This window comes from Mastacembelus armatus, chromosome 11 (assembly GCF_900324485.2).
Source record: "Mastacembelus armatus chromosome 11, fMasArm1.2, whole genome shotgun sequence".
Classification (NCBI taxonomy): Eukaryota; Metazoa; Chordata; class Actinopteri; order Synbranchiformes; family Mastacembelidae; genus Mastacembelus; species Mastacembelus armatus.
Genome location: NC_046643.1, coordinates 5,067,028 through 5,092,448, shown reverse-complemented (window position 1 = coordinate 5,092,448; position 25,421 = coordinate 5,067,028). Strand labels below are relative to the sequence as shown.

Here is a 25,421-nt window from a genome sequence, read left to right as displayed (position 1 = left end):
ACAAGCAGGATACATAAACAGCATGCCTGCCTGAGGTCCTCCAGGTAATAACAAGGTTTTCTTCATGTCAATAGGCTAACATGCATTCTTTACCTATATGTGATTATGAAATCCAGATTTTAGCACTCTATACTGACATACTGACTTCCCCATACTGACAATAATTATTAAGAGAATTGCACGCAGGCAGCACATGTCATTAGGAGGCACCGTAAAGAAAAAAGTGGGAGGGGTGGGGGTTTCTTCATCTTTTTAAGTGTTGGTAATAAAATGTAGTCACCACCTCTTGAAGAGCTCCTGGCCAATGGGAACTCTGAACAAACTTTTATTTGTCCTCAAAAAATGCTTGAGCATCCCCTGAACTACTTCTCCCAGTCAGTCCTCAACATGTGCAGGTAGGACTGACTTCAGGGAGGGAATTTCATGTCCTTGGCTCCTTCTGTTCCTGCATCTCACCACTTATTGCTGAGCCTACCTGTCTCCCATCAGAGGGGTGGACTGAAACATGGCCTTTTGCAGCTCTGGGTTGACAAGGTAAATATCTTCTGTTAATTTCTATCAGGACTATTCATCAGTAACCTTTATCCCTAAACATTTTGTGCTCATGTACATTTTCATCAATCTGACATCTCAGTGATTTTATTGGGCCAATGATATCTTTTCCTTGGTATAGATTAAAGAAGCTGGCCTTTTGCCTTTTAATCTGGCATTTGAACAAAGTAAAAAGCTTCTGGTCTCTAGCTCTTAAGCATTTCCATTCACCATGTCTAGAAATAGCCTGAATAAATTAATTCATATTTGATTACAGCAGTATCATCACTAAAAACATTTCCCCACATCTGGTTCTAAAAACTTCTGTCTGCACATTTTCTGCAGCAATCAGCTGCAACATGGCTGGAACTGTAAGACTGATTGCTTCATGTTCAAGAGCCATCTATTTTGGTGTAATTAAGATAAATGAGAAAGCAGAAATCATGCTGTGTTGGCTTATTCTCAGTATTCTGGGAACACCTTAGGGACAACACATCATGGTTGGCAGCAAATGGAAAAATCTCATCAAATGTTGATGAATGTCAAGAATTAAAGTTGATGACATGTCATTACTTAATTGACTTGACTCACTGATTATCTGACAGGATGTTTACGAGTTATAGGTCTATTTATAGCCATTGTAAAACCAGTGTATATTTGCCAGCATTTCATGTCAGTTTAAAGGCAAACACATTTTTAGGAAGCCCTGTCTACTGTTCAGACAGCTGTCAACCAAAGCCCTCAGAGGGTTTTCATCCCATTAGTGGCAGTGGCAACTTAACCCTATGGATTTATTTGTCTAATACACGAATGATTTGAAGTAGCAACTCTTTCTAAGCTTCTTGCCATGCTAATGGTAGGATACAGGTAGGATACATGCAACAGAGCAATGTGAAATCTAAACCATACAATACACGGAAAACAGCAGACTTGGTCTGCATTGGTTTGATATTCTAAGAAACAACATTTACTCACTTTCTTGCAAAAGATTAGAAGAGAAGCTGGGTACCACTTGGTTGTAGAAAGCTGTCCAGTTCCTGACTATCTTAAGTAGGACCAATTTGCCATTAATTGTTGGTAAATTAAGACTTTCTCAGAAAACAGAGCAATCAGTGAATTTAAATACTCAGCTCTGCTCACAGCAGTGGAAAATTTTTGCTGACATTTTACTGGTGATGGTCCACTAGCAAAAAGTCTCTATGCAGGCCTCAGTATATCTGCTGACTTGAATGGCAGTGTCATGAAAGACAGTTTGTATATTTTCAGTCAGCAGTAGTGGTTTCAAAAACCCTTTCCTTTCCTGTTCCTCACACAACAACACTGTAAACTAACTACACAATTTAAGGCATGATTTTTCATTTAACATGGTTCCTAGCCAAAAAGTTAGCCTGGGCCTTTAATCTTAATCAGTCTTAAAATGTTTATCTGGGGCCAGCGCAGTGGCCTTAGTGGTCAGCACTGTTGCCTCACAGCAAGAAGGTTCCTGGTTTGAAACCCATCAGGGACCTTTCTGTGTGGAGTTTACATGTTCTCCCTGTGCTTGTGTGGGTTTTCTCCAGGTACTCTGGTTTCCTCCCACAGTCCAAAAACATGTATGTCAGGTTGATTGGTGACTCTAAATTGCCCATAGGAGTGAGTGTGAGTGTGTGAGGTTGTTTGTCTCTATGTGGCCCTGTGATGGACTGGTGACCTGTCCAGGGTGGACCCCTGCCTTTCACCCAAAGAGAGAGCTGGGATAGGCTCCAGCAGATCCCTGTGAGCCTAAATAGGAATAAGCGGGTAAAGATAATGGATTAATGGATGAATGGATGTTTATCTAAGAGTAAAATCAAGGCTGACCCTGCACTAATCCTGTAAAATATTTTTGTTAAGCCAGCCTCTGCAGACAGTAAGCTTAGCATAGTATAAAGACTGATGGGATGTGGAAAAAGCTAGCCTGACTGTCCAAAGCTAAAACAATGTCCTACCAGCACCTCTAAAAATGCCAAATTAACACATTATATCTTGCTTGTTTATTTCATAAAAAAGAATTAATTTAAAGGGGAAAATACACCATGGATGTTTTATCTCTCTAAGGTAAGCTTAATGATGAGTGGTATCAATTATCTTGACTGACTCTTGGCAGCAAAAAAGGGAAATATTTTTCCCCAAATGTCAAACTATTCCAAGACAACTATGAGTTTGGAGTTAAAGGGTTTAACTGAAAGCTTTCCTGCTTTCACATTTAGAGTCTAGACTGTAGATGGATTGGCACGGCAGACAGTGAGTGCAGTCTGAAGATGCTCCTTTAAAGCCAAGGGCATAAAGTTAGAGCCAAACGCTGCCTCTGAAGAGACATTGTTGACTTAGCCATTAGTCATTTCTCTGACAGCACACTGACACACGTACTGTATGCACATAACCCTCAAGCAAACACACATCTGCTAGAGTTCACACTGGAGATAGGTTACTCATCAGTAACACCACTGTTGCCTCATTTATTACTCAGATTGATGAGCTGCAACCTTGTTCGTCATCTTCACTCATGTTGGATAAGGAATAGCCGTGGATAGCTTTAACAACTCTGGACACACATAAAGGAAGATAGTGTGATTATATAAGTCGAAGTGTGGACATAATATACCACGTTTTTGAACACATGTACTGCTGCTGCTTACCTTGGAAAGCTTTAAGGCTATTACTGTCATTCATCATCTACTTTCTCCAGTATTTAAAAGTACATATACTGATATTAGGCTATCTGAAGAGAGCAGAAATCAATACCTCCATTTTTATGTAGCTATTGCAATGGTAAATAATCCATCTTTGTTTCACCTTTGTATGCAGTAACTGTCGACACTAGAGATTCAGAAGGTTTATTGTGATGCATCCCCAGCAAGAAAACTATCTAAACAACAGAATGGAGTATAAGAGCATTATCCAGTGTCTTTTTGCTTTGGCTGCTCTGGGGGAGACATTATCTCACTGATATTAATCAGAAACATGGTAGAAATAGGTATATTGGTTGTCTTGCTCAAGTGTCTGTGTTATTGAATTTCTAAAAATGTTATGATGTAATGACCATCTGACTTTGCTGTCATATCCCAAAAAAACTATTGGAAGGAACAGTGTAAGCTTTTTCTTTGTCTTCATGTCTTCAAGATGGTCCTCAGAAAAGTGCTGCTGGTGCTCGCTGCAGCCTTTTATTTCAGAGATAATAAAACTGTCAAAGCGAATCAGATGCATGACTAAATACAGATTTTTTTTCCTTCATTCCTCAACAGAAGGCAACTGTATCATCTATCGATGGCGGCATACTACACTGTATGTATGGCTCTACTGTCCCTCTTCTCTGCTCCAGCACTTGGACGTAAGTCACATACAGCCCAATGCATGATCACTGACACATCACAAAAATCAGTGTGCCACATATTGTATGAAAGCCACCATTACTGTGAATCTGTTTGTCTTGTAAACAAAGGCAAAGAGGACTCAGGGCCCTGCATGTTGACTGTTGCTAGGTCATTGTCTTTATCAGAACTCACAAAGCAAAGGCCAGAAATAGCAGACACATGGTGCTGGTCTGTGTCATAGGATTAAATCAGATTAAATGTCCCCTGTGACAATCAACAAGTCTGTTCTCTGTTGTTGGCTGAGGACACAATAAATCTAACGTGAATGCGCAGTGAGTGCCAGATGCAATAAGTGCACTGCTTTGTAAAATTTACCTCATTGTCACAGTACACACATGCAGCTGCATGACATCTTAACTGCTGTTCATCCACCACTCATTGCACTAATGATGGCTTTTCTGAGTGTAATGCAACGGCAGGCAGTAACTTTAACAACTTGAGGCCCACATGCACAGTCAGATAAGTGTTTAGTGGTAGTAAATATGGGATTATAAATACGGTCTCACCATTCTCGGCACTTATGTGGGATGTGGGAATAGTTCCCAGATGTGTTATATTCACACTGCTCACTGTAAATGGGCTGACTCAGGTTAGTGAATTGGAGCCCCTCTGGCTGTCACCACCATCATTTTATGGAGCTTTCCAAGAGGTTTTCCCTTTCACAACTCTAGTGTTGGGACTCGAGAAGAGCTCCCTCTTATGACACATCAGAGGCACTGATTTCACTGGATAAAAACCCCAGAGACAATGAAACTAGTTTTAATCTTTTTTTTTTTTCTTTAATGTGACCTGGGACTAATGGTAAACCAGTCTGTGACATAAAAACTAAGGGAATCCTAATTCCATCATGTATTACCTTATCTAAAGCCACAAACAATTTATATATACTTTAACCTCAGTTTCTCCATGAGATTAGAAAAACTAGGCCAGTGTTTAATTTTGTAAAATAAAAAATGCAGCCAACATAAAAATATAGATTTTTCAAACAACTGAGAAATATTAATGATGAAAGCCAAAATCACATGTTAGTGTGATGTATTACAGGTTGTATTACCACAGCAGATACCCAACTTTGTAAAACATACACATAAATTGATTACCTGCCATGGAGACCTTCTATATATTTTTTTATGGCATGGTGTTGGTGACACTCATACAACACTATTTGCTATATTTATCAACATTATGTTTCCATTTCTGAAGACATATTTGGATCACAATAGGTGTAAAACAGAGAGATGGACAGCTTTACTAATCTCTAAAGGGAAATTTAAGTATTCAAATAATATACTTAAGTATATTATAAATTCATAATATATATTCTATTATATATGAAGTAATACAAAACTGTGCAGTTGAAAAAGACATTCCCATTAAAAATGCATCACATTGCATTGTGATATCAACCCACTCTGACATAAAAGATCTTGTTTTTCTATTTGTTTAACAAAATTATTGCCCTCTGTCTTATCCTATCAGAATTAGACTTCAACCGATTGGATGGTGATACCGTCTGCCCACCAATAAGAAGTGGACAAGATGACCTTCCAGGTAAAAGACTCTTTGGGGCACTTGGGAATGATAATTTACTGCCAGGGTGTATTCAAATAAAAGTGAAAGCAGCAGTTGAAGCAGTTGTAAAACCACAAGCTCAAGCCTAGAAAATCCCTAAAGGAGAGAATAGACCAGAAGAGGGATAGTAAGTTTAATTAGTTGAACAGGGTGGGCCACCAAGCTCCTCAAACCGCCTTTCGATTTCAAATTAGGCAAATAAAATGTTCCACTTGAGCATTACAGAAATTTACTTGGAACAGTGCAAAGTCAGCAAGAGTGTAATTGTGCTCCACTTTGCTGTTCTAAACATTTCTCTGCTTCACATTAACTTCACATTCTGCTCTGTGGTTTGAACTCGTTAACTTCACATAGGACTCATGGTTATTTATTTAGTTTTTTAATTGCATTATTTCAACATAAATTTATTATAACTTTCCTGTGATAATACAGAAAATTCTTAATAATGATGACAAAATGTTTTAACCTGGTGCTGAGTTACAAAATTTGTTTGATCATAGTTACAAAGACACTCTGACAGGTTTATTAATATGCAATGATTTCTTACATTAATAATATGCAATCATCACTGACACGATTTAATTCCATAATGTTAATATTTATGAGGCTAATCATGATTGACATTGCTGATTCTACATTGTTGTTACTACTGTACATCTGCTAAAGTATGACTATTAATACTATTTACTGTAACAAGAACAACAAAAATTATAATAATACAATTGCACACTTAAGTAGCCACTCAAGCAATGTTTCACCATAAGCTTTACTACCATTATTAGCAATTATATACAAATGTACCACTTTGCTAGTGTGCACTAACTTTCTTTTAGAGGGGGAGCCTTTCCTAGCTGACACTAGATGAAAAGTGGGCTACACCATCATCACAGGCCTGACACATTTACACAGACATTCATACTAACATTCACACCTATAGACATTTTATAGTCACCAAAAAAGGTAAACTTCGTGTTTTTGGACTGTGGATGGATGTACTCTGAGGAAAAACATTGCATCATACATTGCATCTTACTGTACATGTTCTTCTGTAGGTTTTGATCTGATCACACAGTTCCAGCTGGATGTGATCCCTCTGAAAGGTGTGAGGAAGGTGGATGGCTCCACACCCCTCCAGGTGGCCTATCGCCTCGACAGGGAGGCCAACTTCCAAATTCCAACCATGTAAGTACAGTAAATGCTGTTAAAAAACAGATAAAAACGCACACAAATGTTGAGAGGGAGCAGTGGGCTCCTGATGCAGGTGTTGCGTTATTACAGGTCCAGCACAGATGTTACTGCATGGAGAGCACCATGTAATTGGAACAGAAGAACATGTCTGAACCTATTTGGCATATCTTTGACACAAAAGCAGAGTAGAACATCATTCTTTGTGTGCATGTTAGGGAAAGAGTGAATGAGTGGAGAGATTGGAAAAGCACTTTTTTGGACCCTAAACGTAGACCTTTGTATCTCCAGCAAATGTAGACATCCTGACATATATCACCATAGCTAATGATTTGTTGTATAATACAAAAATACAGGCGCTAACACAGGACTGGATTCCTCTGTAGATTTGTAATTAAAGGGCAGTTGTAATAACATGGCCAGTGACCCTGGAGCAATATTAAATTGCCTGTAGGTGTGAAAAATAAGTGGTGTGAAGAGACCATAACGTGTTGGGGAAAAAAATAAATATGTAAAATAGGAATTAAATCAACCTGTGCAGTTGTCTAAATAGAAAACTTCAGTTGTTGTTAATATATCAATACTTTCTGACATTCACAAACTTAGTAACATACCTCATAAAGAGTAAACACACTCTCATGAATAAAACTGTTGGAGTGATCCTTCTTTTTAACGTTTATAAAGTTTTGAAATTAAATTCAAGTCAAAAGCATGCTGTTGGAGTCATAATTCCAAAAAACTGTTTTCAGGACAGTATACAGTTTAAAGGCTTACCACTTTACACAGCCAGATCCATTTCCTGGTGTTTCCCAGTGTGTCTGCTCCATTCTGTCTTGGCTAATCTTTTCCTGCAGACCAGCTTTCCTTAGCAGCTGTTATGTAACTTGCTGGCACCCTGAGTCTACGCCATTTGGGCCTGTCACACTCAGTGTAAATACATGTTTATTTCCCCAACACTTCCAGTGCAGAGACTGTGCTTTGAAGTCCATCTTTGCATTAGCTGCACTCCCTTTCTTCTCCAAGGCAAAATCAGAGCATGCCTTAGACTTTTTCACCTCAGGCAAAGCTAGAGTGGTCTTTATTTGTTTTACTGCGTTACAGGAACCTTTTTTTTATTGCCGCACCTTGACTGTTTACAAGATGGTAAAAGTCCGGCTGTTGTCCCCCTCTATGAATGCACCACCTACTGGGAATCTGGCTTGTTAAAAACACAGAAAGCATTAGACTGGGGACGCTAACTAAGACCACATGTTGTAATTGAAGCAGTAATTTATGCACTGAGGCAATTGCTTTCATAACTTTGTACTTGTGACATAACAACATCCTAAAATCTACAATATCTTTGTGTCATTGAAGTGTGTTGTTATAATTTGTTTATATTTGCATCTCACAGATAGTGTTGGTAAGGCTTTGAGTCATTTTTATCCAACTCTCACATCTCACTCTTGTGTTGGTTTTGCACAGTGGTGTATTTTTTTTCTTTAGTGTGTGAGTGTGTGCTATGTTATTGTAAATTAACTTTGACATAAAAAGTATTTTAAGAATTATAATTTCATTGGGTGAGACATATTTTAGCTTATCCTTTGAATGTCCTTTAATAATCAAACCTGAGCACCTCTAATGATTAGAAACCATGGTCTTCATTCTGCCCTCAGGCTAAACTTTCCCCGTGGCTTTCCCGATGAGTACTCCTTCATGACAACCTTCCGCATGATCAAGAACACGGTGAGCAAGGTGTGGAACATCTGGCAAATAGTGGACGAAGACGGGAACAAACAAGCTGGTCTCAGGCTGAACGGTGACCAGCAGGCTCTGGAGTATTTCCTGATGGGTGCAGATGGCAATCTACAGACTGTCGCCTTCCCTGGCCTTTCTTTGCTTTTTAACACCAAGTGGCACAAGGTGATGATTGGCGTGGAGCGCAACCAGGTCACTCTGTATGTAGACTGCCAGCCCGTGGATCAGAAACCCATCAAAGGCAAAGGCCCCATCAACACAGATGGAGACACTCTTATTGGCAGACTGGATGCTGATCCTGACACCTCTGTAGTGGTAGGCAAAGATGGAGAATTGTCTGCTGCATTTAATCATGTTCACTGACTCTCTTTACAAACTCATTCAGTTAAGCTGTGCGCTTTGCAAACCAACATGTTCAGGTTTATACTGTGTGTGTGCTGAGATTAGCTAGAATTCTGAAGTGTTGCTGTCACAGCAAAAGCTGCTCAGCTGGGTAACAGTGGAAAAAAATAAGAGCTTAATTCTTGCAGAAAATTACATTGGCAGAAAATCAAGCTCAACAACCCATATTGAAGGCATGGATTCAAAACTACAATGAAATAACTACACCATGACCTCTTTTCAAAGTCATATGAAAAAGAATGCATAGCTATTATGTTTGCAGTAACATTAACATCTCTTTTCAGTTTGAGCTTCAGTGGATGTTGATTCACTGTGACCCAAAGCGAGCTCAGAGGGAAAGCTGCAATGAGCTGCCTGCCACTGAGGTACAGTAACATGGACTCAAAGCTGCTCAGCATCTGCTGTGGTTTGTGGTTTCAAAAATGGCACAGAAATGCTGAGATGCAGAAGTGTAGCAAACTGTCCTTTGCTACATTCAAAGGCTGCATCTAGAACAATTTGTAAGTTGTATGATTAAAAGTTTTTTCTTTTTCAAAAGAGCAGATTGGTATGTCATAGTTTAGTAAACAGTTACTGTAGATCCAGCCAAACATGATCTCATTTACTGTGCTAAGCCTCAATCCATGAAGTCAAAAACACAAGCACTACTTAGCTACCTGGCAAACTTTAACAAAGAGGAAGTGTGATCAAATTAAAAGTGTGAGATCAGAAACCATAGTGCGTTTACTGCAGTACCAGATTTTTATGGTTACCGTTTCATTTAAATCCAGCCCAGAATACAGCATGTACCCATTTTCTTAACATGAATAAACAAGTACACCAGCACCACAACGTAGCATAAATGTAGCATAAGAGTTTTTAGAAATCATTGAACAGTGCAGACTATTTGGAAAGTTAGTTCCATTTTCCACATAACTACAAATGCAGCACGAGTCAATCATTAGATATTCTGTTCTTCAGGAAAGTTAGGACAGTGTTATCCTGAAATAAGAATGCACACATACATTGTAATGTGTTGTGAGGTGTATCACATCTGCATATTATCTTTCATTTTGGTGTGGCTTTTGCACACTTAATGAGATTTCTGAAATACTTGTAGGCTATAATGAAAATGTCACTCTGCTGTTGCACATCTCATTCTGTGTAAAGTTTGTGGTGCAATGAAATATTATTAGCTAGAGAGTGTTTTAATTCAATCACTTGTATCAGGTTTTTACCTATTGTATACAGAAATACTTCCTGGTCTGGTTCACTCTATTAGAATCAGGCTAACATATGGTGATACTATGGGCGCTTTAGTCAAAAAACAGCATGATATACTCACTACTATGATTATGACCAGGTGCGCTTCTGCTGACACCTTTGGTGAGGATGGTGTGACTACTTTCACTTACTCTCCCTTTATCTGATTTCTCTTGCTTCTTCAGATGTATGCCAATGCTGAGGTATTTATTTTTCTTCTCTACCTTCTTTTTGCTTTGTGATTTTAAGCCAATAATCTACTTCAGTGCTTTGTTGCCTAATTAACTCATTGCTTTGACCTGTATCTAATTTATGGTGGTGGTTTTGTTCAGTTTTTCCAGGTTTATGTAGGTAGACGTCCTATAACATATGCACCATTTCACATCAGTAATGACTTATATGGAATATAACTGAAATGTCTCTGATTAGAATCGTGCCTACAGGCTGTAACCAGATATATGTCATTTAAGATGATTCATTTATAAATAAAACTGTTACCGTTTTTTGTATCTTCGGGCTGTTTGTAGTTTTTTTTTTTTTTTATAGGTTCTTTAGTATCTCTCCCATTCGCTGACTGATTGTCTTCTCTCTCAGCCTGATAAAACAATCCAAGGCTCCCCAGGATCCCCTGGCCCAGAGGGCCCCCGAGGCCCTCAAGGGGAAAATGGCAGAGATGGAAGAGATGTAAGTATTTCCTACCTAATAACAGTCATTCTTTCTACAAATTTCATTCTCTGAGCCATTTCTGACATAACATTGCCATACATTTTTGCTTTCTTTGATTGTGTTGTTATATCCCTCTTTTCAGGGTCTTCCAGGGTCTCCTGGCAGTCCCGGTGCTCCTGTAAGTATAAAATCCTGAATATGTCACTAGGAAAATATTTGCACGCTGTTGATGACAGATAAGGTGACGTTTATGATGCAGAGCAAACTGTGTGCCTGTTTTTGATTTATGTTAACCTTTCCTCTGTGTCTGTGGCCTCTGCCTCTCTGGAGGTCATTAATGTGGTTTCTGCAGGATTCTTAAGGAACCTGAAAGAACTGCTTCTTGACATAAAGTGATAAATTCTCAATAAAAAAAAAAAACAAATAGTTTGGTTGCTAATGTATGATCTGCTCACTACTGAGCAGGGTACACAGAAATCCCTATCACAATGTCTATGGAATGTTATCCTTTGTTTTTGAACCTCTCCACAAATTTGTCTTCAGGATGATCATTGTACTGGACTGTAAGTTGAAATTTCCAGTTTAGGATTCTTGACATTAATTTTTCACGGACAGCACAAACAGTCTTACAAAATGCATTTCACTGATAATTTGTAACAACTGTTCCTGCTTAAAGCTGAGGATTGCAGGCAACACATATAATGGCACCTCTGTCATTTATTCTAGCTCTTTTCTTGTCTATTCTATTCGTTATCTGCATATCCTTACACTGACTTGGCCCAATCTAAGAAACAAAGCAAATGGCCTACCTTCCATTGATTAAATGACTGTCCTGCCTCTTTGTATCTTAGCAACAGTGTGAGGAGATGCAGGAAGAAGATAAAGCTGTTTTATTCTTGTTTGTTTCCCAGGGCAGCAAAGGAGAGAAAGGGGAGATTGGTCTTCCTGGACAGAGAGGCCTGCCTGGCCTTCCAGGCACTACTGTAGGAAACATCACCTCATCTAATGACACACCCTCTTAATAATATCTGCCAGTAATGTTTGTGTGTATGACTGCGTGCGCATGTATTCTCCCAACCTCTATTTGTATTCTGAAAGCATAGAAACATGAGTAAAATCCCAAACAGTGAGCAGCCTTATTACAGTTAGCACCGTCTCAGGGCCAAGGATTAACTTATGAATAAATGCAGTCAGTGTCAGTAATGGGTGACATATAGGTGTGTGTGCACTGTATTGGACTGAGTGTGAACATTTAATGTGTGTGTTAGGAATTAGATGTTGAAAGTAATTGTAATTTGTTATCTACAGGGTCCTTCTGGTCCAATGGGTCCTAGAGGACCTGTGGGAGAGAGAGTGAGTAAACATTTACATCGTTTTAACATCCTCCGGTTGTAAAAATTAGGATCTTTGACAATGTTGCTGATTTATATCTCAGATTTTTATTTATCTCTGCAGGGACTGCCTGGCTTTCCTGGACCTCCAGGTCCTCCTGTAAGTAGAAATATCTCACATTACTACAACATGCATTCAAATTACAGTTTATGTGATTATGAAGAAACTACTAATACTTAAATTTAACATATGTCTTGCTCTGTCTCTTATGTCTCTCTGTCCATAGGGCCCAACAAGTGAAGGACCTGCTGTATGTGTTGTGTATTGTGTTTCATTATGTATATACTTATACATTGCTTTACGAGTGGATGTTCTCTTGTATTAACTGGCCTGCATATGTGTCGAATAGGGACCACCAGGGAAACCAGGAGTCCCAGGAGATGAAGGAAACATCGGACCTGAGGTCAGAGTTTAGATTAGGCCACAAGTGTAATAGTAAAGCTTTACAAGGTTGCATCAATGTTTAAACATTTAGGTGCTTAATTACAGTTCTGACCAGCGTTTGCCTCAATATGTCCATTTCATGCTACTTTATAATTTCACTACTCTTCATTTTTCAAATATTGTACTTTTCAATCCACTACATGTTTTCACATCTACAAATTTAACACATTGTTAAAGATTGGACTAGCAGTCCCCTAACATTTTCGGATGTTGACTTCATACAAAAACAGTGTCTGGATGAAGGCACCTTGTCATGTTTCAGAAAGGGGTAAAGAACCTGAGTACAGTATGTTTTAGTTCAGAGTTGTAATGAAGTATCGTTTTATTCTGGCTGCATGCATCAACTTTTAGAAGTTGAACTAAAGATACTGCTCAAAAAATGAAGGGAACACCAAAATTAAATCTTAATAAAACAAATTCAAGTTGGAAATCTTTACTAATGTACACTGTATAATTTGTTCAGAACAAAATAACAAGTGTAAAACCAAAATCAGTAACCCATGAAGGCCTGTATTCAAAATCACACAAAATCAAAGTCAAAACCTTAAATCACAGCCTCACCCAGGTTGTATCAGTTTCACCACAGCAACTTATAATGTGACTGTGTGTATGGCCCCTACATGTCTGTATGCACTCCAATCAACATCTTGCATGTTCTTCATTCAGTATGTTCTTGATGAGCCGGTTGATGACATCCTGGGGGATCTCTTCCGCTAGCAACATCTGTCAGGGTACTGTTGGCTATGACATGGAGGTCTGACAGGCCCTCCAAGATTATGCCTCCCCATACTATCACTGACCCTAGAGTATCACCAACTTAATCATGCTTGATGTCACAGGCAGCATAATGTTCAACAACATCTCCTGACTTGTTCATGCCTGTCACATATGCTCAGTGTGAACCTGCTCTCACCTGTGAAGAGAATGTGGCACCATTGGTGCACTTTCCAGTTCTGATGCGCTTTGGTGAATGCCAATCAAACTGCCCAATGCTAGCTGTAAGCATGTGTCGTACTAGCACACGTTGGGTCCTCATGGAGTTTATTTCTGACAGTCTGGTCACCAGTAGCCTACTGCAGGTCATTTTGCAGGGCTCTCATAAGGTCTCCTCCTTCGACAAAGGAGCAGATACTGGTCCTGATCCTTGGTTGTTGCCCTTCTACAGCCCTGTCCAGCTCTCTTCGTGTAATGGCCGGTCTCCTGGTATCTTATACATGGTCTTGAGACTGCTTGCAACTGTATGTATGGATGTACCATCTTAGAGTAACTGGAGTACCTGTGAAACCTGACTGGGCTGCAGGTTCTGCCTCGTGCTACCAGTAATGACACAGACACCAGCCAAACACAAAATTTGAGAAGAGACAAATAAGGGGAGAGCATTTGTCTGTGGCCACCATATGATAAACCTTCATGCTTTTTGGATTGTTGTCTTGCTTTTGTCTTCATTTGTGTTTCCTGAATGGACAGATTGATATCCCTGAAGTTTAATGGACATGGTTTTCATTTTTGAGTGTAGCCATTTCATTAGGTACACCAATGAAATAAATATTTCATTCAATAATTCATTCAATTTTCAATTCAATTCAATTCAATTCAATTTTATTTGTATAGTGCCAAATCCCAATACAAATCATCTCAAGGCACTTTACAAAAAACAAAAAACCCATTATGCCCTTATGACCAAGCACTCGGCAACAGTGGAGAGGAAAAACTCCCTTTAACGGAAGAAAAAACCTCCAGCAGAACCAGGCTCAATTTGGGCAGCCATCTGCCTTGACCAGTTGGGGTGAGTGGATAGAGGAGAGAGAAAAAAATAGCAACAATAAACAACAAATACACACGGCAGGTTGGTGGGGCCAGTAACTGCACATCAGCAATATACAGCTCCAGGACCAGGGACACCTGCAGAAGGTACAGAGAGAGAGAACAGAGAGAGAGAGAGAGGACAAACTAGGGGAGAGAGAGAGCACAAATTAGGGGAGAGAGACGGAGAGCACAACGTTAGTGACACTCAATGGTCTTGTGAGGGGCGAGGAGAGGAGGAGAGGGTAAGGGAAGGGGGGGGAGGGTTAGGCTAGGGGAGCTCAGTGCACCAATGGTCCTCGGGCAGTCTAGGCCTATAGCAGTATAACTAAGGGATGGTTCAGGGTTACCTGAAGCCAGCCCTAACTATACGCTTTGTCAAAAAGGAACCCAGACTGGGAGCTGGTTCCATAGGAGAGGAGCTTGATAGCTAAAGGCTCTGCCTCCCATTCTACTTTGGGAACTCTGGGAACCACAAGTAGACCTGCACTCTGAGATCGAAGTGATCTATTGGTATAATATGGTACTATGAGGTCTTTAAGGTATGAAGGAGCAAAATTCTATTCTGTATTTTACAGAGAGCCAATGAAGAGAAGCTAATATAGGAGAAGTATGATCTCTCTCGGTAGTTCCTGTAAGGACTCTGGCTGCAGTATTCTGGAGGCTTTTTATGGAGATGAGTTACAGTAATCTAGCCTTAAAGTAATAAATGCATGGACTAGTTTTTCTGAACCATTTTGAGACAGGATGTTCCTAATTTTGGCAATGTTGCGCAAGTGAAAGAAGGCATTTCTAGATATTTGTTTTATGTGTGAGTTAAAGCCAGGGCTATACCATCTAAAGTAGCTATAATTTTAGAAAGGTTATTTCTGAGGTTTTTAGGCCCAAATACAATGACTTCTGTTTTCTCTGAATTTAAAAGTAGAAAGTTACTGGTCATCCTGGCCTTTATGTCAGGTAGACACGCTTGAAGTTTGGTTAACTGGTTTGTGTTAACAGGTTTCATAGATAGATACAGAGTGTCATCTGCATAGCAGTGGTAATTAATATAGTGCTTCCTAATAACATTGCCTGAAGGAAGGATGTACAAGGTGAACATAATCGGTCCTAGCACAGAACCTTGTGGAACTCCATAACTAACTTTTGTGCGTGTGGAAGGTTCATCATGGACATGAACAAACTGGAATCTGTCCGATAAATAGGATTAGAACCATTTTAATTCTGTTCCTCTGATATGCTCACATATCACTTCCTCTGATATGCTCACATGCTCCAGTCTCTGTAATACAGAAAGTGCCAAAAATGATTATAATCAATTTTTGTTGACACTGTGAAAGAGGTGTTAATTCGGCAGGCGTGGCCTAATGGCTAGGGAGTCAGACTTGTAACCTGAAAATTGCAGGTTTGAGTCTCAGGTCTGGCAGGAATTGTCGGTGGGATGGAGTGAATAGCCAGCACCCTATCCACCTTCAGTACCACGACTGAGGTGAAACCTTTGAGCAAGGCACCGGACCCCCAACTGCTCCTCGGTCGCCGCAGCACTGGCTGCCCACTGCTACGGGTGTGTGTTCATGGTGTGTTTCACTGCTGTGCATGTGCACTTTGAGATGGGTTAAATGCAGAGCACAAATTCCAAGTATGGATCATCGTACTTTCACTTTCATTCATTTTTTTCTCTTTTTCTGAGGTTGTAGAGGTGGTGTGGACTGAATTATACTGAAAAGTGTTTGTATTAACTTCCAGTCATTTTTGTAAATATGGTGGGGAACCACTACAAACTACAACCTCCACCTTAATATTTGTCTGACAGTGTCAATCAAAACTTGGTGGAGCTAGAATTTATGGCTGACTTGTTGAATTGCAATAGACTTGACAGGTAAACCTAAATAGTAGTAAAGTAGGTGGTATAGTAGCTTATTAGTTCTAATCCATCTATAAATATGATCATCCACTACATCATTCTAAAAACATTTGATATTTTAAAGATGTTTTTTCTCTGTATTTGATATCGAATATTCTGATGATACATCATTTACTGGCAGGGTCCACCTGGGCCTAGAGGAGCACCCGGCACCCCAGGGCTTTCTGGCCCTCCTGGTCCACCAGGGCCTGTGGTAAGAACTAGTTTATCCATATCTTGTTGACACCTACTGATCCACCCTTTGTTTATTACCTTTCATGGGGTTTTGAGAAAAATACTGTTATTTGGAATTGGAGCTGCAGAATTTCAACATTTGCAGATGTCAGCATTTGTATTAGAAAGAAAGTGGTAAGGCCTCTTGAACACACTTTAGATGTTGAAATACGAAATGACTCCATGCATCTTATTAAGGATGTAATCAGAGACTCTTTATAGACCATGAAGACCTGACTGATTCTTAAAAAAGAAAAAGACTCTATCATGCCAAAGCTGACAAGGCTGAATGATCAGCATTATCAGCCCTCGTGTCCATCCCATTTGTCATCTATACATGGGTACTGCAGTTTCTTCTAATGCTCAAATTTCCTTGAAATCATGACTGTGTGACAATGATGCATGCCGCAGTCTCTTTTCATATTAACTTCCTGGAATTTCTGCTGTGGTGGATTTTTGTGGACATCTAAACCCCCGTGGCTGTTTTAGATGTCATTCTGCTGTGTTTTAGGGACCGCCTGGTGCCAGCAATGAGGGAAGTGGGGAAGCTGTGAGTGTTTAAATGTCTTACACACTGTCACATGTCTTGGGCCCATAGCAAATAGACTGGTGACAAAATTTCTGATTAGAATGAGTAATTGAAGTCGAAGAGGCTCTGCAGCAACAATTTTTGTTGATGATCTGCCTCTGTCGCATTCCAATCCCACCTGTCTCTGCATGTATAGTGTCCTGCTGCCTGCCCGGCTGGACCTCGGGGAGTGGCTGGCCTACCGGGGATGAAGGTGAGGAATCCTTAAATTCAAGAAGCCAGTTAATGTAAAAATGGCATGTGCTGCTTAGTCCCTCACAATTTATTGCCTTCATATTTTGCCAGAATAGCATTATTTTCACATTGTACTGCAGCCTCTACTGTTGGCAGATCAAACCTACATAACAAGCACAAAGCAAATATTGACATCATGTAAAAGAGAATGAATTTGGTCCCTTCCTGAATTAAAATGGTTGCTGAGTCATTTATAAACACCACTTATCACTGTATTTCATTGCATGATGCAAATCTGATAAAACATCTATAAACAAAAATAATTTAATATATAAAATGTTATAATGATGGTCTGTGTAAAGTGATTTAGATTTCCTAGACAAATTGATTTTTGCGATGACAGCAGCATAGGTATGTTAAAATGGGTCGCTCAATTGTCCAACACTGTGGTCCAGACTGACAGACTCCAGCAAATCTTTACATACCAGCTTACCTTGTTAGGACTGTCATTTTATGCATGATAACATCTCAGTGTTAGCATTTAGCTCAAAACACCTATGTGGTTCTGTTACAATAGCTGCAGTCACTCAGAAGCCAATTAATTCCACCCAACCTGCTTCATAAGATATTTTAATACATGTGCTTTAGTATGATGGGAATTTCTGGGACATATTATGAGCATAAATAAGATTAAATATTTTGACAAATGTATACAAAATTGTTAAATTAAGTAAATTACTTGTTGCCCACAGGGACACAAAGGTTTAACTGGTGAGCCAGGAAAAGATGGAATCCCTGGAGTGAAGGTATGTGAGACTGACAACACATATATATCTCGTCATTTGACTTCCTCAAACTATGTGTGGTCTAACAGTAGGCCATATGTATAGAAAGACATAATATAGTATATGATAAGATAAGGTAAACTTTATTGATCCCTGAAGGGAAATTCAATTGATAATGATATATTGATATCAAAATAACTTGCACATTCAGTGATTCATTTATCCTCTAAATGTGATATCTCTGTTATTGCAGTTAAATGAATTTGTTCTTGTTTGTGTTGTCCACAGGGAGAAGCTGGAGCTGCAGGTCCTCAGGGTCCACCGGGTCGCATGGGAGATGATGTAAGGAGAGGTCCATACTCACACTCAGAATGTGTTACTACAACAGAGTGTGGGCTTTTTATGATAGCAATTGATGTATAATGCTCTCCTGTCATTTTAGGGGCAGAGAGGGCCAATTGGACTATCTGGTACCCCAGGAGAGAAGGGAGACAGAGTGAGTTAAAGCAAAGTCTGGGCATGAAAAGTTCATAACAATGAGATATTTGTATTTATAAATAAAAACTGACCACTTTCTGTTATTTAGGGCCCTCCTGGTTTCAATGGTGTCCCTGGGCCTACTGGCCCACCTGGAGCTCCTGTAAGCAATCATACTTCTATGTCCTCTTCTCTTCGGCGTCTATATATGGAGCAAAAACACAGGCTGAAATGGGCATGCATCTAATTGAATTTCTTCACTCAGGGTGTGGAGGGAATCCGTGGACGCCAGGGTCTGCAGGGGCCAAAGGGTGATGATGTGAGTTCTGAACTTTATTCTACATCCACTATGGTTCAAAATTGTGATTTCAAATTTTATGGTTTCATGTTTAATAGGGAGCTGTAGGACCTCAAGGAGAGCAGGGTTCTAAAGGAGATAAGGGAGATGTTGTAAGTGTATATGACTGATTGGATCAGTTTATGTTATTCAGAACATTTCTGCCACCTCTACAGCCCTTAGCACTGTATGTTTGGAGTGCTGTCAGGGTGTAATTCTGTGATGTGACATTACAGGGAGATCCTGGCAAACATGGCTTGGATGGACTTCCTGGAACTGATGGTGCCAAGGTGACATCTTATTGTCTTCTATCTTAACTTTCCCAGCCCTCCAAAAATCCACATTTTGAGTTCCCCAAAGTTTTTTTAAATACTCAGAGTGGAAATCATGTGATGCTATGTTTGGATCATAATGGACACTATGGTATATGGTATGTAGACTTACTGTCAATCTTTGTAACAGGGAGAGGCTGGTATTCCTGGAGCAGTTGGTGTCAGAGGGATTGTGGGTATTCCAGTAAGTCCAACTTCATTTATATCAGCTGTGTTTGTATATCAATACCAGGCTGGTATAGCTTACAGTTATATGCCATATTTCCAATTAGGAATGTGGGTAGTTTTGTTTTTGTTTTTATTGCAAATCTGCTGTGTAAATACCTAAGTGACAGCAAAGAAAATCTATGGAGGACAGAGCTCCTTTTCGAAGCCACAGAGTAGTTCATAAAACAACCAGTCGGAAAGAAAATCCTAGGCAATGCTTTGAATGGTAGCACTGTATGGTAGCACAATACAATATGTTTAATATCTTTATCTTATTTTTTAGCTAAACTATATCTAACCTTCTCTTTTATTTTTAGTGTATAGCTCAAGTTGTTTTTCACACTGAGACCTTTTTCTATATAAAACATTTCTACAAAGATAACCAACAAACATTAACCATTCTTGCCAAGCAGATTTGGAAATTAGTATATGTTGTGCTCTACTTTATTGACTTTTTTCCTGTTCATATAAATGTTTACATCTGAGACTGAATGGCATCGTGACAATCATACATCCATTTTTTGTTTCTTTTCCTATGATGTGATCTTGTTCTTGTTCTCAGGGCCTGCCAGGGAAGCAGGGAGTCTCTGGACCCCCTGGTGCAAAGGTAATTGAAATCATCTCCTACTTTATGAGGCCTGTCCACATAGTATATCCAAAATGTTATCACTGCAGTTCAGCAGAACTCATGCGTTCAGTGTTTGAGAGGAAAGAATTTGATGGCTATTTCAGTGTCACTTCTGTTGTGGATCTAGGGAGATACTGGTGCAGAGGGATCCACTGGACCAGTTGGACTTCCTGGAAATATTGTGAGACACACCCAGAAATCCTACTGTTGCACTATCATTATGTTAATTAGTTATTTTGATGTATGTGTTTTAGACCCAGCCAGACCCATTTCTTTTCATATAGGGTGAACCTGGAAAAGATGGACAGGATGGAAAACCTGGAGATAAAGGAGCAACAGTGAGTCCACATTTATATTTTATTTATGTTTAGGATGTACTTCATGATTATCAACTGATTTCTGTGTTCAATGTACACTTAGTTATAAAAGCTTAAGCTACATCAAGATTACTAACTATAAACTGTAGTTGTGGTGTTAACATTATAATCGACTTCTAGGGTGAAACAGGAAAACAAGGGCCAGTGGGGCCAACAGGTCCTCCAGGCATCCAGGTGAGAGATTACTACAGTCATACTAGCCAAAATTCTCTGTAAAGCAATTCACAAGCAAGATGAAGATAAATGACAGATACAAAATGTATAGATTAGATAAATACAGTATAAAACGTTATCTCCAGGGTAACAAAGGAGAAAAAGGTGACACTGGTGCTTCAGGAATCAAGGGTCATACTGGACACAAAGGTGATCAGGTTAGACAAGTCTCTTTATTTTTTATTATCATTATTTTTATTTATAACCAATGTTACTTTTAAACCAGTACTAGGATGATAATCTTCAGGTGATCTGAACATGCTGTTGATCCTCCATTGTCTAGGGGCCTATGGGACCAGTGGGACCAAAAGGAAATCAGGTGAGAACCATTATAATCTTTGTATGTGTCTCACCGGCATTTCTAAAGTTACAAACTACATTACTTTTGTAAACAGGGGGCCACAGGTCTACCGGGAGATCCTGGGGTCAAAGGAGATCAAGTATGTGGAGCTTGGTTTTGTTTTGAGAACTAACATCTGCTGAAACTGTCACAACTTTACTGCCAGAAGGAAAAAAAAAACTGTCACTTGTGTGTATTGCAGGGTCCTCCTGGTGTTCCAGGAATCAAAGGAGAGGTATTAAAAAACTAATGTCTGAGCTTCAACCTACACTTTTCTAAACTGTTGCCTCAGGATATTTTCACAGTTCACTCTAATGTAGCAACACCTGCTATTACTTGTAGCGTGGCTCTGAATATTAATACAGTATAATAATGGAAACTTGCTGACCCTGTGCCTGATGTTTGTGAAACCCCTGTACATATGAAGTACTATTCAAAACAAGCTGTGGACACAGCTGTTGTCGTGCTAATGTCAGTCGGCTAATAATGGTTTGTGTTTTCTTCAGCATGGAGAGAAAGGGCAAAGAGGAGCTTCAGGGATTGATGGCAGACCAGGCCAGCCGGGCCATGAGGGTGTGGCTGGTCCAATAGGAGCTCGTGGTTTGGAGGGAGAACCAGGTGTTCCTGGGCCACCAGGCCCCAGAGGTCTACCTGTAAGTGTCAGAACTGCCCATATAGAGTATGTTCACACTACACGCTCCATCAGCACACTTTCCAGTAGTAGTAGCTTTCAAGTTGAACTAAAATCAGACAGTTGAATAACTAATTAAATTGGGAAACTGAAACAGGGGAGAGAGTGCATATTATGATTTGGCCAGTTAATGAACCAGTAAGTGATTAGATTTGTTCACTGTGGGATTTGGGTCTTCAGAGGTTGTTAATGGACAATTTTGGTGATCGCCTACCACCACTGTGATGTTGACACTCTTCATAGACATGTTTCATCCATCCATTCATCATCTATACCCGCTTATTCCTAACCAGGGTCACAGGGATCTGCTGGAGCCTATCCCAGCTCTCTTTGGGTGAAAGGCAGGGGTCCACCCTGGACAGGTCACCAGTCCATCACAGGGCCACATAGAGACAAACAACCTCACACACTCACACTCACTCCTATGGGCAATTTAGAGTCACCAACCAACCTGACATACATGTTTTTGGACTGTGGGAGGAAACCAGAGCACCTGGAGAAAACCCACACAAGCACAGGGAGAACATGCAAACTCCACACAGAAAGGGCCCTGATGGGTTTCAAACCCAGAACCTTCTTGCTGTGAGGCAACAGTGCTAACCAATAAGTCACCATGCTACCCTAGACATGTTTCATTTTTGGGAAGGGCAATAACTTTGGTGATCCTGTAGTTATTTGTGCTGCAGCTGCTTAAAAAGCTGCTGTTCTGCCTCAGAGTCACTGACTCTAAACATATTGTATTGTTACTGTCACCGCTCAGTTTGAGTATTGTGCTAATGTCTGATAAATAATTACCTTCAGGGCCCAAAAGTGAGCGATGAGAAGCTACGGGAAATGTGCTCAGCTGTTGTTGAAGGTGAAGTTTTTTTCATTTTAATGAATTAATCACATCCATATGCCTTTTCTTGTTTATCATGCTATAAAATGCTTTAATGTTTTAAGTGGATTTCTCCTTTGTCTTTCAAGAACAATTAGCAGTGTTTAAGATGGAGTTGCTGAAGAAGCCAGCAGCTATTGGTGCCCCTGGTATCCCGGGACCGGCAGGACCTCCTGGCCCCCCTGGATCGGCTGGACTGGCAGGAACAGCAGGTGTGCCAGGGCCAATGGGTCCCAAAGGCCCTCCTGGCTTCTTTGGACTTCCAGGTGCACCAGGCAAGAAAGGTCAGTCACGCATTTCAAATTCCAATCTCCAATGCTCAATACTAAAGTCCCATTAAGTCAACTAAGAGGACCACAACTGCTAGCTTTGACAATCTTAAGCATGCGGTAGTTAGCAAATGCTTTATGTTTATGACAGATAAGCAATGCTCTGTTCTACTGTAGTGCTTTGCTTTTGCTTTATTTTCACAGCTAATATTGTGTCAACAAATTAATTGAAGCCTTAAAGAAAACAAGGCTTTGAGCCATGGCTTCATACTGTAACATCACACTGTGAAGCTGCAATATGCAGGGGGTCTGTAGATAGAAGGGATTCATTCATGCATAACATTATACAATAAATGATTTATTAAACACGGCTGGAGTGGAGTCATTAATTTCCTAATTACATCTTGATAAGTGTGAAAACACTATGCCTCTCCATTTCATTTCACTATTGATTTCTGTGTTCCCTATGTGCCTGTCTTCTGGTCTGCAGGTGATTCTGGGGAAAAGGGAGATAAGGGAGACAAGGGAGAGGACGGTGTAGGACTCAAAGGCAGCCCAGGTGCACCAGGGGTACCAGGTATGGTGGGATTCTGATTATTGCTAGGGCACACTGCTGTTTAGACACTTAATAGAACTGAAATTTGAATGATCCTCCCTTTTTATGTAAGGAAATCCTAATAATGTGGTGGCTATGTTGCATGCTTTTTATTCACCAAGAGGATAATAAGAGGACAATATTATTTATCGGCCATTATTACTATCATCACCTCAGGTGCACCCGGTGCCCCTGGTATTGGCAGGGATGGAAAAAATGGGGAACGGGGTGAAACAGGAAGTCCTGGTGTCCACGGAGCACCTGGCCCAAGGGGACCCTCAGGACCACCTGGCCTTTGTGACCCATCAACCTGCATAGGCAGACTCCCACCTCTCTACATGGTCAGCGGGAAGAAATCCACCAGCTACAAAAACCCATGAGACATTCACAGCTCACTGACATACACCAGATCTCATTCAGTGTAGGGGCTTCTCAGAAGTCCAGTGGTGGCGATCTTTGGGAAAAGTCTCCATCTGAACTCTGGATCAGAGGCACAAAGGGAAACAGAGGCCAGGCACAACTGTAGAATACTGTATAGATGTTTTAACTTGTTTGTGATTTCAGTGAGAGCTTATCTCATGTTCAAAGATAGCTGCTACTCCTGCCAGCTGGCCTGCAGACCCACGAATTGTCTGATGACAACTGCTGATGCCTGGCCTTTGTTCTGGTATTTCACCAGAACAAACATGGGCAGGTTGTAAAATATCAAAAAGGCACACCTCTCTGCTTTCCACTTGTGCATGTACTTTTTTCTTGAATAAGCTCACTGAAAATATTTCTTCTACCCTTTTACTGTTGTTCCATTTAAAGCCTTGTCCAGTGAAACAGCTGCCATTTTGATCCACTTATTCTCAGTGCAGTTGTGAGCCAGTTAGAAACAGAATTGGGTAAAACTATATTCACATTTAAACAAATGCAGAGCTGAGCTGACATTTCCAACAATGTGCGTTAAATTTAGGATCATACATTTATTTTGCCTGATTTTGTCATATTAACATTCTTCATTGAACACTTTAATAAAGTGATTTGTTTTGGAACTGCTGATAGAATTAAGTAGTTTGGCATTCACATGGCAAGGTGGTCGATCACTGAACTACTCCAGTACGATGGTTTTGTATCAAAAACAAGGTCTTTGGTTGTTATGAATATAATCTAGATTCAGCAAGGCATTTCTCTGTTGCCTGGTTACAAAGAAGAGTCTGTATCGTACCTGCATCTGCGTAGCACAACACAGTCGCACATCAAGTATAACCTTTACCAAGCTGATGGATAGAGTTAGCATAGCAGTCATTCCAATTGCATCCCTTACGTTGACTAATGGCTTACACAGCCAAAAGATTTTAGGTTATGGAAAAAAGGTGTGGAAGGGTGGACCAGATTTAAAAGTACTGATTTTGAAAAAAACACGAGTGATGTAGAGAGTTTAGTCAGTGTAAGTTTCAGTGATATTTAGCATGGTGGATGACAGGACAAAATTTTAAAGGGGTTTTAAATATTAAAATGTTTTGGATCTCTTTTAATGACAATGTTTATTTTTATTTAGATGCATCAACTAATTTCTTTCCAGGCACTAGGCACCATAAACCACTCACTGCTCTTTGCCAAAGATGCTCTGCAACAAAGATACAACATTTCAAGCTGTGCTAGTGGTTTAAAATGGTATGAACTTCCTTCCCCCATAAGTTGGTGTGGTCAGAGGTGGATTTACCTTCAAAGGTAAATGATCTTACAACTAAATGGACTTTACATATATCTAGATTACATTTTCAAACTGTATTCATTTTCTTTTGCTAACATTAGATGTTTACCTGTTACCGCTTTAGCTTTTAGTTTAGCTTCAGGGTATAAATCACATTTCTAATAATAGTGATAGTGTGAATGAGCCTATGAAGAACATAGGTTAGGCATAACAACAAGCAGAAGTGCTTAATGAAATTCATTCATCCATGTCAAGTAATGTTAACAACTCTGCCAACATCAGGGAGAACACGAAGCAACATCTCCTCCTCCTCTCAGGTTGCCTGAATGTC

The 25,421-nt window shown here is 39.9% G+C and overlaps 1 protein-coding gene across 1 annotated transcript; it reads left to right on the top strand.

Moving 5' to 3' along the window:
- Positions 1-395: 395 nt before the first annotated feature.
- On the top strand, positions 396-23,771 carry col9a1c (collagen, type IX, alpha 1c). The gene is made up of 38 exons (XM_026300585.1): positions 396-534; positions 3,795-3,880; positions 5,403-5,474; positions 6,548-6,677; positions 8,336-8,732; positions 9,104-9,184; positions 10,247-10,264; positions 10,656-10,745; positions 10,870-10,905; positions 11,639-11,710; positions 12,036-12,080; positions 12,183-12,218; positions 12,346-12,369; positions 12,469-12,522; positions 16,409-16,480; positions 17,012-17,050; positions 17,226-17,282; positions 18,016-18,069; positions 18,337-18,390; positions 18,491-18,544; positions 18,635-18,688; positions 18,791-18,844; positions 18,922-18,975; positions 19,099-19,152; positions 19,325-19,378; positions 19,964-20,008; positions 20,157-20,210; positions 20,314-20,367; positions 20,527-20,580; positions 20,706-20,777; positions 20,903-20,938; positions 21,015-21,059; positions 21,162-21,194; positions 21,466-21,612; positions 22,452-22,506; positions 22,617-22,811; positions 23,287-23,373; positions 23,569-23,771. Exons 1-38 carry the CDS (start codon positions 506-508, stop codon positions 23,769-23,771), a joined length of 2,850 nt encoding a protein of 949 aa, XP_026156370.1. The 5' UTR covers positions 396-505.
- The last annotated feature ends 1,650 nt before the right edge of the window (positions 23,772-25,421 follow it).